General features: G+C 30.4%; 2 protein-coding genes across 2 annotated transcripts; one reads left to right on the forward strand and one right to left on the reverse strand.

The window, feature by feature from the left end:
• Window positions 1-2160: 2160 nt before the first annotated feature.
• LOC109596837 (lipase member H) lies at window positions 2161-3763 on the reverse strand. Its single transcript, XM_020012429.2, has 7 exons — window positions 3665-3763; window positions 3497-3605; window positions 3274-3422; window positions 2969-3217; window positions 2677-2901; window positions 2469-2625; window positions 2161-2256 (listed from the first exon to the last, which is right to left on the reverse strand). The coding sequence occupies exons 1-7, from the start codon at window positions 3720-3722 to the stop codon at window positions 2184-2186; spliced, it is 1020 nt and encodes a 339-aa protein (XP_019867988.1). The 5' UTR covers window positions 3723-3763; the 3' UTR covers window positions 2161-2183.
• Window positions 3764-9318: 5555 nt separating this feature from the next.
• LOC109596799 (phospholipid-transporting ATPase ABCA3-like) lies at window positions 9319-16667 on the forward strand. The gene is made up of 21 exons (XM_049963220.1): window positions 9319-9410; window positions 9917-10321; window positions 10380-10492; window positions 10547-10848; window positions 11110-11347; window positions 11403-11582; window positions 12024-12233; window positions 12284-12726; window positions 12790-12955; window positions 13005-13222; window positions 13272-13429; window positions 13484-13548; window positions 13601-13938; window positions 13991-14197; window positions 14258-14534; window positions 14589-14714; window positions 14772-14978; window positions 15052-15405; window positions 15460-15843; window positions 16019-16470; window positions 16541-16667. The coding sequence occupies exons 2-21, from the start codon at window positions 9921-9923 to the stop codon at window positions 16571-16573; spliced, it is 4872 nt and encodes a 1623-aa protein (XP_049819177.1). The 5' UTR covers window positions 9319-9410; window positions 9917-9920; the 3' UTR covers window positions 16574-16667.
• The last annotated feature ends 204 nt before the right edge of the window (window positions 16668-16871 follow it).

The following is a 16871-nucleotide window of genomic DNA, read 5'->3' on the forward strand; positions in this document are numbered from 1 at the left end:
GAAAAAATATATTATTAATTAATATTTAACAATTTAGCTTTTCAAAATTCTATTTTTTAGTCACCAGCGTTCTTATAAATTGTTTTATAAAGTGAGATTCATCCAAAAAAAAGTTTAATTGAATATTCTACTTTGTGGCCTTGTTGACGTGTTGTTTGGTACTTGTTTATCAGCAAGTTAGGGGAATTACATAGGTAGGATTACCTGATGGGCATAGAAGTCCTAAGAAATACCAACCCAATATTATAAGAGAACTATTACTGGGCTCAAGGTCAAGTGACGAATTGTCAAATGTAACAACTTGGGATGTTGCCATTTAATTCTATTATAGATACCTTTTTTAAAAGAGCGGAAAATCTTATAATATTCAAATTTTTGTAATTATAGATTAGGTTTCGTTCTTATTACAGAAAAATAAAACAATTATATAATTGATATACACTTTATTATACACACATGATAAAAACAAATTAAAAAATATATATTATATGTATAAAATAAAAATTTGGAAGTTAAAACGTATAATTTTGCCCACGAACTGACCAAATCTGAAAAATATATTGTATAATAAAATATGAAGAAAAGAATGAATGATAAATTCGACAAAACCAAAAACAAGAACTAAATAAATGAATTTCGGGACATGTGATGAACATTTAAAAAACATAAATAAATAACGTTGCTAATACATAAAATAATATACACCAACAAAAACAAATATAATTTTACGTTCACACATACAAATGACATAAATTAATTGAAAGGTACTTACAACATAAACTTTCCATGTTTCTCCCAAATGACAGACCATAAGATATACACAACATCATACACATGTCAGCTGTATAGCTATAGATATACTACTATAAGCATGTCGGTGATGCGAATGCCAGACACTTCGTGTCTAGGGCGCACAGAACACTGCGCGTGCGTCCGTCATGAGTATGTCGGTGACGCGAACCCATAAGAATTTCCCCCAACGTTTTCACTTCAATAAAGAAGTTTTCACTTCAAAAATACTGGAATTAAACAAATGCCGTTCTGGTTAAACTGACTACTTCTAATAATAATAATAATAATAATAATAATAATAATAATCATAAATAAAATTTTTTAAAATGTATATTTTCATTTGCATTGTATTATTAAGTAAAAATTAAGATTGTTTATCAAATATATATATAACAACAATTATTGACGACAATTTACAATATCAAATATTCTATCTACATAATAAATTTCATTTGTTTTTAGTTATCTTGTAATTATGGAAATTAACTTGATGTTTTAGCCTTATCGCAGATTATTAGGTTTAACTCTTAGAAGTTTCTTTATGACTTTATGATAAAACCTATTAATTTCTATTGTTATTACTTTACTACAATTACTAAAGGAAAATAATAAGCAGATGTAAAGTAATTATTTATAAGAAAAAATAACATTCTTGTTTGTTAAAATATAAGTAATAATTCGATAAAAATAGAAATATAATAGGTTCGTAAGAATAATTTATGAAGTTTACAGTCGATACAAACAATTTTTAAGTATAAAGTATATTTAAGAGTGTATAATGGTGTCTAGGAACATAACAAAGTGTATGTATAAATAGTTTTAAAATATACATACACATAAATTAAACAATATTTAAATTAACGTAAAAAAATAAACTATTTAATTTCTAAACGTATATTTTACATTGTTATCTTTTTAACAACCTTTATGAATCATAATTTGTGACTCACAATGAGGTATGTGGGGTTTTTCTACATATTAAAATTTTACACGTACATGATAATTAATAAATTAAAAATTTTACACTTAAAAGATTAATAGAGTATCTCAGACTAATCATTAAATATTCCGGTAGTTCCCACATGAATTAATTATTTTTTTCTTCATCAAGATGTAATCTTTTCAATGTCTCAACAAAATGAGTGAAACCTTTGGTAAAGGTTGGGGTGTTTCCAACATGAGGTTGTAGCAATCTGGTAAGGTACTTGCTAAATTATATGTTGGTAACTCAGGAGTAGGTACTAACGATGGGTCGGAGTGGTACATTATTCTTATGTATTTTGTACTATTTTCATATAAGCAAGGAGGATGTATTAAATACTTGTATAGGAAAGAATGCTAGTATTTTAATAATAATAAAACTACATATTTTTAATTAATATTTTAATGAATTATTGAATTCCAACTGCTGAAAATTTGGAATATACATCATCTCCAAGGGTTATGTAATAATCACCAGATGCTCTGCAAAAAATAGCATTGAATTGTTCCAGAATAAATTCAGTCAAAGTTAAATTAATTAAAAAAAAACATTAAGGTATTTAATTTTTTGATAATTTGATATTTTAATTATTCTTAATTAGATTAGAAAAAATAGAATTATTTTGTAAACAAATAACAAATTTAGACAAAAATATGGAATGAAATAGGTTTTCATATAAATATGAACTACTTACGAAGAAGTAACATTGTCTCCAACATATTGTAGATCATTGTTGTTACATTGTCCCGATTTGTAATTATTATATGAGTCACATTTTCTGCTGGGAAAAGACTGTGGATTCATTATTGAGTAAGCTCCAACTCTATAGCTTAAGAAGTGACTGCAAAATACTGGAACAGATTATTAGAAAATAAAAATATCCAACCGTAAGAATGACTTACTCAGTTCAGGAATATCGAATGACGTCCTTAAATTAACATCGACAGGATCACAGCCAGGTTGAAGGAAAGGTTTTCCATTTATCCAAAAGTCCACGTGTCCGCATGATTCGTAGTAACCATTAAGCAGCGAGTTACTGTGAATCACAATAACTAATTCAGCATCACTTTTATCAAGTCTCTTGTGATCAGGGTAGAAGTTAAAAAGGGGGCCAGCAGGATCGAAAGCTGTCGCAGATGAATGTTGTTTAAAATGTTGTGTTTTAATGCTTGTTTATAAATATTACAGTCTTACCTAGGATTTTTGGCAACTTTCCACTTTTAACGTTTTGACCTACGATTCCAGTAGTCTGACCACCTAAGCTCATACCAGTAACTTCCACGTCTGAAAGATTAACTCCTTGAGACACTAAAAAGTCGATGAACTCCGCAATGTACTTCCCAACAGCTTCAACGTTGGCGGCACCCGTAAAATAATTTGGACCGGCAAATAATAATTTCGCATCAACAAGAATCATATTGCAATCGGCCCTTTCCAGTTGCGCTGCAATTAAATTAAATTTATTTATTAAATTATCTTCAAGTCAATAATTAACGTACCTTTCTTCATAGCAGTAGCATCGTGGGATGCAGAACTCTCAAGGAAGCCATGAATGAAAAAAACTGTTGGCTTCGAGGTACTGAAATGGGATTTACTTAAAGTTGATGGATCATTAAGAAACAACTGCTCAGGTGTTGATGTAGTCTTCCTGAAAAAATATATTCATTCATGTCACCAAAAAAAGTAATTATTATTGCTGTTAACTTATAATCTATTACCTACCTTGTATATAAATAAAAGTTCACTTCGTTCTTTCTTACTGGGGGGCACAACACTCTATCAATATTGTATAGTGTAAAGAAGCTTCTTTGAAATGTTAAAGATGGGGGTTCTATAATATTATACAACAATATAACTATTTTTTTCAGTGGGAGTTTATTAAGTTTTTACCTTGATTTAAATTGGATAATAAACATAAAGCAGTAGTAACAACATTTACAACCCCCATTGTCTTTTATCACTGAATTTTTAACGTTCCAACAGCGTGTACTAAAAGGAATAATATTTTAGTTTTAACACATTCATTTATATAGGCACTGATAAGTCAGTAAGTACAAGTAAAAGCGTATATAATGTAAACAATTAATATTTATTTATACTAATGAAGGTTCACAAATTAGAGTATTTTTTAGTAATTACTTAAACTAAAATAACTACAATTTATTAAAACATATATAATTTATGATATTTTAAACATTCATATTGAAATGTGTGTTTAGTGCTTTTAGCCATATCATAGTGAATAGTAAGTACAGTACTGGACAAAAGTAGAGTAACAAACAAATGCAAATAGACTGTTTTCAAGGAACAGGTTATATTATTTTTTTTATTTTTTAAACTGTCAAAAGTGAAGCAGTTTTTAATTTTCGAAATTTTTGATTTTAAATTTGGGAGCCATTTCTCAAAATTAGAAATATAATCATCATTTGTATCAAAAGTTTACACAAATCAAAAGAAAGGTAGTTTAGAATACAAATGTCTTTTTAAAATAAAATTTATTACATACAAACTGTTTATTACACTTCTATAACCAAAAAATTTTTAATTATAATAATTTCATGTGAAAATTATTGTGAAGTAAATTTCTTGTGAAAGCAAAATTAGAAGAAATCTCGGTCCTCTCGAACAATTTAGTTTCGAATAAAATTTCTCGTATGAGTAGTAAATACTATGGCTAATACTAGTAAATGTACTAGTATTTACTTTCGAAATTTCTTGGGTGCATTAATTGCTTCAATTACGAGTGGTAGCCTTAAATAAATATATATACATACGTAAAAATTTACTAAAAACGTAAAAAACTACTAAAATCTCAAAAATTCATTAAAAACGTGAGAAATTACTAAAAAAGTGGCCTAATTCCATACGATTAAAAACTGGTCGATCATTTTCCATACGATTAAAATCCATACGATCATGTTCCATACGATAAAAATCCATACGATCATTTTCCATACGATCAAAATCCATACGATCATTTTCCATACGATCATTTTCCATACGATCAAAATCCATACGATCAAAATCCATACGTTCAAAATCCATACGATCAAAATCCATATGATTAAAATCCATACGATCATTTTCCATACGATCAAAATCCATACGATCAAAATTCATACGATCATTTTCCATACGATCAAAATCCATACGATCAAAATCCATACGATTAAAATCCATACGATCAAAATCCATACGATCAAAATCCATACGATCAAAATCCATACGATCATTTTCCATACGATCATTTTCCATACGTTCAAAATCCATACGATCAAAATCCATATGATTAAAATCCATACGATCATTTTCCATACGATCAAAATCCATACGATCATGTTCCATACGATAAAAATCCATACGATCATTTTCCATACGATCAAAATCCATACGATCATTTTCCATACGATCAAAATCCATACGATCATTTTCCATACGATCATTTTCCATACGATCATTTTCCATACGATCAAAATCCATACGATCATTTTCCATACGATCATTTTCCATACGATCATTTTCCATACGATCATTTTCCATACGATCAAAATCCATACGTTCAAAATCCATACGATCAAAATCCATATGATCAAAATCCATACGATCAAAATTCATACGATCATTTTCCATACGATCAAAATCCATACGATTAAAATCCATACGATCAAAATCCATACGATCATTTTCCATACGATTAAAATCCATACGATCAAAATTCATACGATCAAAATTCATACGATCAAAATCCATACGATCAAAATCCATACGATCAAAATCCATACGTTCAAAATCCATACGATTATTTTCCATACGATCAAAATCCATACGATCATTTTCCATACGATCAAAATCCATACGTTCAAAATCCATACGATCAAAATCCATATGATTAAAATCCATACGATCATTTTCCATACGATCATTTTCCATACGATCAAAATTCATACGATCAAAATCCATACGATCAAAATCCATACGATTAAAATCCATACGATCAAAATCCATACGATCATTTTCAATACGATCAAAATCCACAAGATCATTTTCCATAGAATCAAATTCTATACGATCAAAATCCATACAATTAAAATTTATAGGATAAAATCCACACGATTAAATTCATACTGATTAAATTAAATAATTTTAATAAGTTGGTTATTGCAACATTACTTTATATTTCTAAAATAAAAGTAGATATTCCTTATTACATCAGCTACTTGCAATAAAAGGCCCGTCAAAATTGGTCCAGCCATTTCAAAGATTAGCCGGAACAACCAGACAGACAGAGTGACAAAAATTGTAAAAAATGTTATTTTGGTGTATATACCGTATTTATATTCTTATGCATGTAGTAAAAAATAGTTATTTCAATATTGCAAACAGACATTCCAATTTTAATTTATCATTTAATACTTTTACACAAAGCAAAAATATGGTATGTTAGGATACAAAAGACTTTTTGGAATAAAATTTGTTACATATAATTTCAAAATTCAGACGAATTGTTTGAAGTTATTAATATTATTTGGAATTCCCTTTCTAACCAAGAGATTAAGAGCCTTGTTTCTTCCATGACAAGAAGATGTCAAGAAGTAATATAAAATAATGGATATGCTACTAAAAATTAATAAAAAATATTAAAAACCGAAGTATTTTATTTTGTTGCTTTATTTTTGACACTTTCTTTTATATTTTATAATTTTTTTCTTAAAAATAAATTTGTTGCTTCATTTATCACTGGTACTGTATATATTTATACATAAGAGGGATAAGAGTGTAGACAAGCACATGTACATTTGTACACGTGTTGTTTAACAATACAGTTAATTAATCTACATGAATTATATGAAAGTCACTATATAATTACATGTTACTATGCTGTACTGGTGTTCTGATGATCAGTCGTCTGAAGTTATTTCAGTTCTTTGACCAACATCAGAACGTCTAGGCTTTTTAAAATAAAATTTATTACAACAAAAATATTTGACCTCAAATTTGTTGTTTTAGTTAGTATTTAATTTTCCCAATTTTTATTTTAAAGTTGGGCCCCGTTTCTCAAAATTAAAAAATAAATAATTATCATTTGATAAGTTTACACAAAACAATAATAAGGTACATTAGGATACAATAAGCATTTTAAAATAAAATTTATTACATATAAATATTTCATCTCGAACTTATTGTTTTAGTTAGTATTTAATTTTCCCAATTTTTGGTTTTAAAGTTGGGCGCCATTTCTCAAAATTAGAAATATAAATAAATCATTTAATACTTTTACACAAAGCAAAAGTAATGTATGTTAGGATACAAAAGGCTTTTTAAAATAAAATTTATGACATACATATATTTTCTCTTATTTTTGTGCTTTTTTTCGTAAAAATAAATTTACTTTTGACTAGTATTGTATATATTTATATGAGGATAAGAGCGTAGACAAGCTCATGTACATTCATACACGTGTTGTTTAACAATACAGCTGATTAATCTACATGAATTATATGAAAGCACATTTTATTGTGCTAAACTGGTGTACTGATGGTCAGTCGTCTGAAGTTATTTCAGTTCTTTGACCAACTGCCCACTTTATTTTACATTTGACAAAAATCCATCAAATACAATTATTTTTTATCCTCACAAATTTCCATTAGATGTGGCAGTATATCTTGAAGATTATTAAAGATAAGAAATAATTGCTGTCTATTGTTCTGAAATGTATAATTGAATCAAAATATGTGATTTACCTATTGTATAATTCTATAATGTTTCCATGATTTTTGGTAGTTAAAATCGTGTCTCGTTATAAGTTATAATTGGTTTCATTGCTTTATGTTTTTACCCTCTGCAGGCTTCCAAAAATAACATTTTTTGAAAACTTAAACTTCATAAAGTTATTTCATAATTTTGTTTCAATCAAAAAAGTTGAAACCACCAAATACAAAAATTAAATAAAACACTTTTTAGAAAATATTACAGAAATTTAGCAAGATTTCCACGATTTTCTTGTCGTTTGATTTATTTTTATGAATCAGCTTACGAGAATTAAGTCATATCAGTGAATAATTTTTTAGTTTATCAGACAATGTGCGTTTGTCGATGATTTAACAGATTCCATTTTACAAAATGGGAAAGTCACTAGACTGATCATCCTCTTATCATTTATCGGATATTTCAATCGATACTCATCAGCCATCAGATTATAATTGTTTTTTTTTTAATAATTTTAAAGTAATCACGAATTTTGAACTCTAATTGATTCTAATTACATGTCTAATCTTTGTTGTATAAGAAATTCAATATTTTAAATAGCCAATAAATGCATTAATTATTGTGGATGTAGTAACATCAATGTTACATGTAGACTTGATCAACCTTAATTCTGATTTTTTAAATACAAAATTACCATACGATCTTTAAGTGAAGTGTCAGTATTGGTTGTTTGTTAGAAAAATTCCAGATTTAAATGAAAGAAACATATTTGGAATAACGCCTTTTAATAGCAACGGTACTATTACTTATAAATGATAAGTTTTTTTAAATTTTATAACCGTGAATAGAGGATTAAACATTTTTAGTATAAACTAGTTATAAATTATCAAGTAATCAATAATTTGATAATATAATAATTGTACATAAACATTCATTAAAAATTGACCTTCGTATACCGTGATCATGATATGAATTTGTTGATTAATTTACCAAAATTAATTTATATATTTGTTTAAAAAAACACATTCACGTTAAATATTGTTTTAAATTAAGGAAGTTATTTTAAAAACAAATTAATAAACTTATATATAGGAATTATTAGATGTTTGGTATATTTAGATGTTAATTTATAAATTTGTAACAATCTATATTTCCTTGGTAATAGTTTAGATATAAAATACAGAAAAAGCAAAATATTTTGAATTGGGATTATATACTAATATTTTATTGTATTACGCACGTGATATGCACGAGTCATTTTAAATAAAATGTAGATAAGATTAACTTAATATTACATTAGAAAGTGTTTGAAAGTATATAAATATTTTGAAATTGAAGATATTAGTGAAGTTGGGCGCCATTTCTCAAAATTAGGAGTATAAATTATTATCATTTGATACTTTTACACAAACTAAAAGTAAAGTACATTAGGATACAGAAAGCCTTTTTAAAATAAAATTTATTACATATAAATATTTGATATCAAACATTTTGTTTTAGTATTTAATTTTCCCAAATTTTGATTTTAAAGTTGGGCGCCATGTCTCAAAATAAGAAATTATATGTTTAAAATAGTTTATGAAGTTTTTTCCAACCATCAATGAATTGAAGATATTTGTGTGTATATCAACCAAAAAAAAAACACAAGCTTCAGTTTCACTTAGGGATTTTTGTAGAAACAAATAGTATTTACATAATAACATACCGTTATACTATTCGCAAAATTAATATCGATATTTAATCTCATCACTGGTACTGATAAAATTAGCGAAATATATAAAAGGAATCTGACGCATTATCTATCAGTTTTTGTACATCCGATGGGAACACATGGGTTAATTAGATCGTGGTGATTTTTTGTGGTGCTGATGGAAATAGTGTCAAAGTGGTGTATATTTATTTCAGAATTGGATCATATTTAATAACACAGGTAAAATTTACCACTTCTTATATATATATATATATATATATATATATATATATATATTTGTAAAAGTGAATTTCTGACTAAATAGAAATTAAGTTAGTTTAACAGGAATTTTCAATAAAGAAGAATATTCTTATTAAGAAACTGTAAATGTAGTATTTTCGTATTAATTAAACTTAAAAAAATTATTTAATTAATTAGGTGGAACATTTGTTTTTTATTATTGTGTGAGTTGTATTAGTATCTTATCTAAACATTAATATTGATATTGTGGCAGAAACAATATGACATGGATTATCACGTGATGTCAGGGCGTTTCTAGTCTAACATATTTTTTTCAACAAATTGGACAACTAAAAATGATAATTTATTTATTTATTAGAATTACTGAGTCATGTGTCCAATATTCATTAATGTAATAATTCGGAATAAAATTAAGTACAAGGATAAGTACAGATGCATAGACGTATTATTTAGACACAGCGAAGATGATTCGTCTTCTGTTTCAGAAACATGGGGAAAAATTGGAAGAAGTTTCAGCTGTTAATGTGGAAAAATTACGTTCTCCAAAAAAGGAGTCCGTGGCAAACTGTAATTGAAATTATAGCACCCATTATCTTCAGTGTTTTAATAGTGTCTCTTCCATTCAGCGTTACTGATCATGATATAACTTATTACAATAAGTTCGACCCAGAAACGATTGGGACGAACTTAGATACTGAACTAACTATATATTATACACCCAATGATGATTCTATAAAAGAAATTATGCAAATATTTGAAACTCACAATTTCAAAATTCAAGGATTTGACGATGTAGACAGTCTAATCAACGAATATAAATTCCATGAAAGCGAAGTATATGCAGCTATTGAATTTTCTAGTCAATCTGTTAATTATGATATTTCCATAAGGTAAATATAATTAATTTAGTAATTTATCGTTACTTTGTCAATTAATATCCGTTGTTAGGTTTCCTGCTGAGCTTCGCAACGCTAGTACTACTTGGCGGACAGACTTTGTATATCCACAATATCAATTGTCGGGACCCAGAGACAGAGACAGCAACGAAGGAGCTGTACCCAGTTAGTAATTTACATTTTCATTAATTAAATTGTACCTAAACAATTATTTTCTAGATTATTACCGGGAAAACTTTTTATTTTTCCAAACAACTTTGTACCGGGCACTGTTATTAAAGAATGCTGGACGTACTGCAAGCGACTTTAATAACAGTTTTGAGGGCATAATTGAGTATTTAAATAGTGAATACTCACTACCCACAGTGAACATGGTCAGGTTTCCTTACCCTGAGTACATCGAAAACAATCTAATAGACGCAATGATGGTGTTCTATGGAATCGTCATCATGTTGAGTTTTGTGTACACTTCCATCAACACAGTGAAAGCTATCACAACGGAAAAAGAAAAGCAACTTAAAGTTAGTAAAATAAAAATTGTAATTTCATTATGTATAAGATATACAAAACTGTATAGCTACAGATATACTGCTATAAGCATGTCGGTGACGCGAACGCACGAAATTTCGTGTCTAAGGCGTACAGCACACTGCGCGTGCGCCAGTCATGACCATATTGGTGAGGCTAACCCACCAAAAAGTACCCAACGCAAATAAAGAAATTTTCACTCTTTAATAACATTCTCAAAATATGAATAAATACTATTCTTCACTTTTTTTCAGGAAGCCATGAAAATTATGGGTTTAACGAATTGGTTGCACTGGACTGCCTGGTTCGTCAAAACATTCATATTCCTCTTCATATCTTGCGTTATTATAACCGTACTGTTCAAAATAAGTTTCTCTGAGTCGGGGGCCCTTTTGAAAAATGCCGATGCTTCAGTAATATTAATATTTTTCATTTTGTACATCACTTCAATAATATTTTTATGTTTCGCCGTTAGTGTATTTTTTTCTAAAGGTAAAATGATTTATTTATTATTTATTTAGGAAAGTTTGAAATTTTTGTTTTTTAGCGAATACGGCGGCAACAATTTGTGGCTTAATTTGGTTTTTGTCGTACACCCCCTACGCCCTACTTCAAAATAAATACGAAACTTTAGGGTTGGGCTCTAAATTGGCGTGTTCCCTCGGTGCAAATTCTGCCATGGCCTATGGATTTCAGTTAATCTTGGGATTTGAAGGAACAGGGGATGGTAAGCAATGGTATTAGATGTAAAGGTTGAGGCTCGTGACCATTGCTTCCATATGTTTGTTGGAACTATTTCCTGAGTTCAGTTCGTTGGCCGTTCTTATCTGATTAGAGATTTTGGTGTTTTCGAGCACTGGGATCCATATTTAATCCAGCTTTTCTGTTGAAGTTGTTTCCGTGTTTAAGGATTTCAATTGCTTCCGTATCTTTGGCAGATCTGAGACTGTACAAAAACAGTATGGATGTTATGTTCTAAAAAGATTTTTCCAATTATACCGGCAACTTTACTTTCTCTTCTCTTCCTTCTTTTCTCTTCCAAATCAGAGCTCTGAAGATGCTAGCCACTCGTGCTGGTGAAACGTCAAGAAATAATTCCAACAAACGTCGACCAATAAATCAGAACAACTATATCTAGATATTAATATAAGAAATTTTAATGTTTTAGGCATTCAATGGAGTAATTTATTTACCCCAGTCACCCCGGATGATGATCTGACCGTTGGTGCCATAATGTTAATGTTGATCCTCGATTGTATTATTTACTTAGGTGTAGCAATGTATGTAGAAAACGTCTTCCCAGGGGAATTTGGAGTTGCCCTTCCTTGGAATTACCCCTTCACTAAGTCATATTGGTTCCCTAAATCGGAAAAAATAGGTAAGTTTAATTTTTTACCATGCTTACTCAATATAAGTATTTAAAATTAGATTACAGTCCAACTTTGGAAAACAATAACAATGATGTATTCGAAAAACCTCCAGAAAACTTAAAAGTAGGAGTAGAAATTAGAAATTTGAGAAAAGAATTTGGAACTAACGTGGCTGTTAATAATTTGTCATTGAAAATGTATGAGAATCAGATAACTGTCTTATTGGGACATAATGGCGCTGGAAAAACAACAACCATGTCCATGTTAACTGGAATGTTCCCTCCCACAAACGGAACCGCCATTGTAGATGGACACGACATAACACATGATATGGCAGGTGTTAGAGATAGTCTGGGACTATGTCCCCAACACAACATAATATTCGACGACCTGACTGTCAGCGAACACTTATACTTTTTCAGTAAGCTGAAAGGATTGGAAGGTGACCATGTGAACAACGAAATCGATAAATACATCAAGCTTTTAGAGTTGGAGCCAAAGGTATTAACTACCTGCTGTAATTTAGTAAGTAAGATTTGATTTAATCATCAATAACACTTGTAGAGGGACGCCCTCTCGAAAACACTGTCAGGAGGTATGAAGAGGAAGTTGTGTGTCGGTATGGCTCTTTGCGGCAACTCCAAAGTCATCATGTTGGACGAACCTACTGCCGGCATGGATCCCTCGGCCAGAAGAGCTCTTTGGGAATTCTTGCAGTGTCAAAAAGAAGGTAACGAATCCAAAATCATAAATTCATTAAATATAGCATATATTGTTAGGTCGCACCATGCTCCTCACAACACACTTCATGGACGAAGCTGATTTACTCGGGGACAGAATTGCCATTATGGCTGGAGGTGAGCTGCAATGTTGTGGCTCGAGCTTTTTCCTGAAGAAGAAATTCGGAGCTGGATACCAATTGATTATGGACAAGTCTCAGAATTGTGATTCGAAGCAAGTGACAGCTCTGCTGAAAAGTCACATATCAGATATAAAGGTAATATTAAAAATAAATAAATAAAAGAGATATTATAGAAATTATTTAGATGGAGGGTGATGTTGGTTCCGAATTAACGTACTCCCTGGGTGAAGAACAATGCCACTTATTCGAAAACATGTTAAAAGACTTGGAGGACAACTCCCAGCGACTAGGCATAAGAAGTTATGGCATTTCTCTAACCACGTTAGAAGAAGTGTTCATGAAGTAAGTTAGTTTTATTGGGACAATATACATAAAGTGATAATTGTTGACTTCTAGAGTCGGTGCGGACCATCTGAAGGATGAAAACCCACCACAAATACAAGAATCAAAAGATATTACAAGTATGTTATATTAACTATACTTTGCAACAATGAATGAACACTTTTGTTTTAGTAAATGTGAACACTGCCACAACTTTACTTACCGGAACACCACTAATTATAAACCAGATCCAGGCCATGTTTGTAAAAAAAATGCTTTCATCCATAAGATCCTGGATTATGCTGCTGCTCTTGATCATTTTACCAGTAATATTTTTGATTATTGCCATGTCTACATCACAAGACTTCTTCGTTTCTGATTTACCATCATTAAAACTTGATTTAGATATGTGGTCAGAAACACATATTTATCTGCAAGGTGAAGGAAAATACATGGAAACATATCAAAAATTAATATGCAAAGATAACTGTGAAGAGGTGTCCAATATACTGGAATCTTCTTTGGAGAAGGTACATTAAAGATAATGTGTCTTATTGTGTTATTTCATAATTGATATTTTAGAGGAGGGCTTCACCAAGCACCTTCAGATATCAATATGTAGTAGGAGCAAAACTTGCTGATGATGAGGTAACAGCATACTTCAACAATGATGCATACCACACGCCAGGAGTCACTTTGGCATTAATCCTCAATTTAATATATTATAATGTAACTGAAAACAACGTTTCATTTACAAATTATCCATTGCCTGTCAAAACTGAGACAGTGGTAAGTAACTCTTAATTAATTGATTAAATTTGAAATTTAATTAAGAGTAAATATTTTTAGTTAAAACAAGCAACTGAATTTGGAGGTGAAGGCTTCAATTTGTCTTTCAACATTGGCTTCAGCATGTCCTTCGTGTCATCCATATTTATTTTATTCATCATCCGGGAAAGGATTACCAGTTCAAAACATCTTCAAATGGTTTCTGGTGTGAAAGCTATAATTTTCTGGTTGGTAACTTTCATTGCTGATTACATTGTTTATTATGTTATGGTCGTGGCCTTTATGATAACGTTGATATGTTACCAAAAGGATGGCTTCAGTTCTTCAGCTGACATAAGTAAGGTTTGAACATGTACAGGTCTTGAATCTGTTTAACTTTTATTAACTTTAGGTCGTCTCTTCGTAATATTCACCTCTTATGGAATAGCCATGTTGCCATTCATGTATTGGGCAGCCTTCTTGTTTGACACCCCATCAACTGGATATTCACGAATGACCATGTTTGGTGTATTTGCAGGTTTGAATCAGATTTAGATCTTTGTAAAATATGTATTAATAAGAACATTATTTTCAGGCGTCATTGCATATATGGTGATAAAAATATTTGTGGACCTAGTGTTGAACAAGAAAGACATTGTGAATGGGTTGACTTATATATTTTTGTTTGTTCCACAGTACTCCGTTATTACTGCCATTGCTGATTCAAATACTTTATATGCTACCAATGAGAAATGTAGTATTACAAATTCATCCCTTCCAGATTTTGCCTTATATTGTAGTGGTATGTATCCATTCTAGAAGCTCACTTCTTTGGTACGATACATCTTAAAAATAAATTTAATTGACTTATTTAGATTATGGTGACTTCTATTACCGGCTCGAGTACCCAGGCATTGGAAGAAACTTACTGTATTCCTTCTTAAGCGGATTTATACTGTTAACAGCTCTTATTCTTTATGAGTACAAGGTGTTCTCGAATTTAATATACAAGTTTAGTAATAAATACATGAAGGCAAGTCCCAGTCAACTGCAAGAAGAAGATGCTGACGTCTTAGAAGAAAAGGAAAGAATCAGGAAACAATCAGAATCTCGACTTAAAGACGAGTATTTATTTGTGATGAAGGACGTTACGAAGTATTACAAGAAATTTTTGGCTGTTAACGGTTTGAGTTTAGGTGCAAAAGGTCAGGAGTGTTTTGGGTTGCTGGGTAAGGAAGGGACCTTATAACATCCTCAATGTGATTTTACACGAATTATTTTAGGAGTGAATGGAGCTGGAAAGACCACAACTTTTAAGATGATGACTGGAGACATCAGGATGTCTTATGGAGACGCTTGGGTGAAGGGATACAGCATCAAGAGCCAACTGAAAGATGTACAAAAACACATTGGATATTGCCCACAGTTTGATGCCCTTCTTGATGATTTAACTCCTAGAGAGACGATCAAGATGTTTGCTTTGCTTAGGGGCATTCCTAAAAGTGAATGTGATCAACTGGCTGTACAATTAGCTACAGATTTTGATTTCCTTAAGCATATAGACAAGAGGGTCAAGGAACTGAGTGGTGGCAATAAACGTAAGCTTAGCACTTCCATTGCTTTGATTGGAGACCCACCGGTGATATATTTGGATGAACCCACGACAGGTTAGTGCAACTTAACAGGTTATACCAACCGAAAACCGTTTGACCCGACTGAATTTTGAGGGAGAGACACACGGAGAGCTTCGGAGTGGGAATCCTTTACTGTCTCTCTTAAAATCCAGTAGCATCAAAGGTCTTCCAATCGGTATACAATATAAAAGAACACATAATATTTCAGGAATGGACCCCGCAACTAAGAGATTCCTCTGGAACGCCTTGTGTAAAATCCGTGATGCCGGCAAACTGATCATCCTCACCTCTCACAGCATGGAAGAATGCGAGGCGTTGTGCACAAGAATCGCCATTATGGTGAACGGAAATTTCAAATGTTTGGGCTCTACGCAACACTTGAAGAATAAATTCGCGATGGGATTCAGTCTGACGGTCAAAATTAAGAAGTTAGATGTGAGCGTAGGCTTGAATCATTCGGATACTAGTCAGGCTGAAGCGTTCATAGTGAAACATTTCCCCAATGCTGTTCTCAGGGAGAAACATCAGGAGCTCATCACGTATTATATTAAAGATAAGACGATACCCTGGTCTAAAATGTTCGGTATTATGGAAAGAGCTAAGCAAGATCCAAATCTGAACATAGAGGATTATTCTTTGGGGCAATCAAGTCTGGAACAGGTAACAAAAACTTCCTTAATAATTAATTGTTAATAATGTTATATTAATGTGAGTTTTATTTTCTTTTTAGGTATTTTTGACATTTACTAAACTACAGATCTAATTAACAGTCAAACAGCTGTAAATTGTATTTATAAATATTTAAAATTATTTATTTTTATAAAATATATGTCAATAAATGTTAATAGGTTTAAATATGTTTGTTTTTTTCTTTTTATTAATTTGAATTAATTAGAATTCTTTAACTTCTAATTTCTATTTTTAGTTAACTGTCAATTTTATTTTATTTCAATTAAAAAAAACTATTTTTAAATCCCAAAAATTTTTGAATATCTAAATATATTTAGTTAAAAATAAATTAAAAAAGTAGTTCAAGACAAGTTATGAACTTGAAGTCAATA

Source organism: Aethina tumida, chromosome 2, assembly GCF_024364675.1.
Source record: "Aethina tumida isolate Nest 87 chromosome 2, icAetTumi1.1, whole genome shotgun sequence".
NCBI lineage: Eukaryota > Metazoa > Arthropoda > Insecta > Coleoptera > Nitidulidae > Aethina > Aethina tumida.

Bases quoted from the DNA above. Each gene is read 5' to 3' on its own strand.
- LOC109596837 (XM_020012429.2), bottom strand. From the start codon at position 3,722: ATGGGGGTTGTAAATGTTGTTACTACTGCTTTATGTTTATTATCCAAT. The intron at 3,423-3,496 runs GTAGGTAATAGA...ATATTTTTTCAG, and splicing joins AACTTTTATTTATATACAAG to GAAGACTACATCAACACCTG. The intron at 3,218-3,273 runs GTACGTTAATTA...ATTTAATTGCAG, and splicing joins TGCTACTGCTATGAAGAAAG to CGCAACTGGAAAGGGCCGAT.
- LOC109596799 (XM_049963220.1), top strand. From the start codon at position 9,921: ATGGGGAAAAATTGGAAGAAGTTTCAGCTGTTAATGTGGAAAAATTAC. The intron at 10,493-10,546 runs GTTAGTAATTTA...ATTATTTTCTAG, and splicing joins CAACGAAGGAGCTGTACCCA to ATTATTACCGGGAAAACTTT. The intron at 15,844-16,018 runs GTTAGTGCAACT...ATAATATTTCAG, and splicing joins TTTGGATGAACCCACGACAG to GAATGGACCCCGCAACTAAG.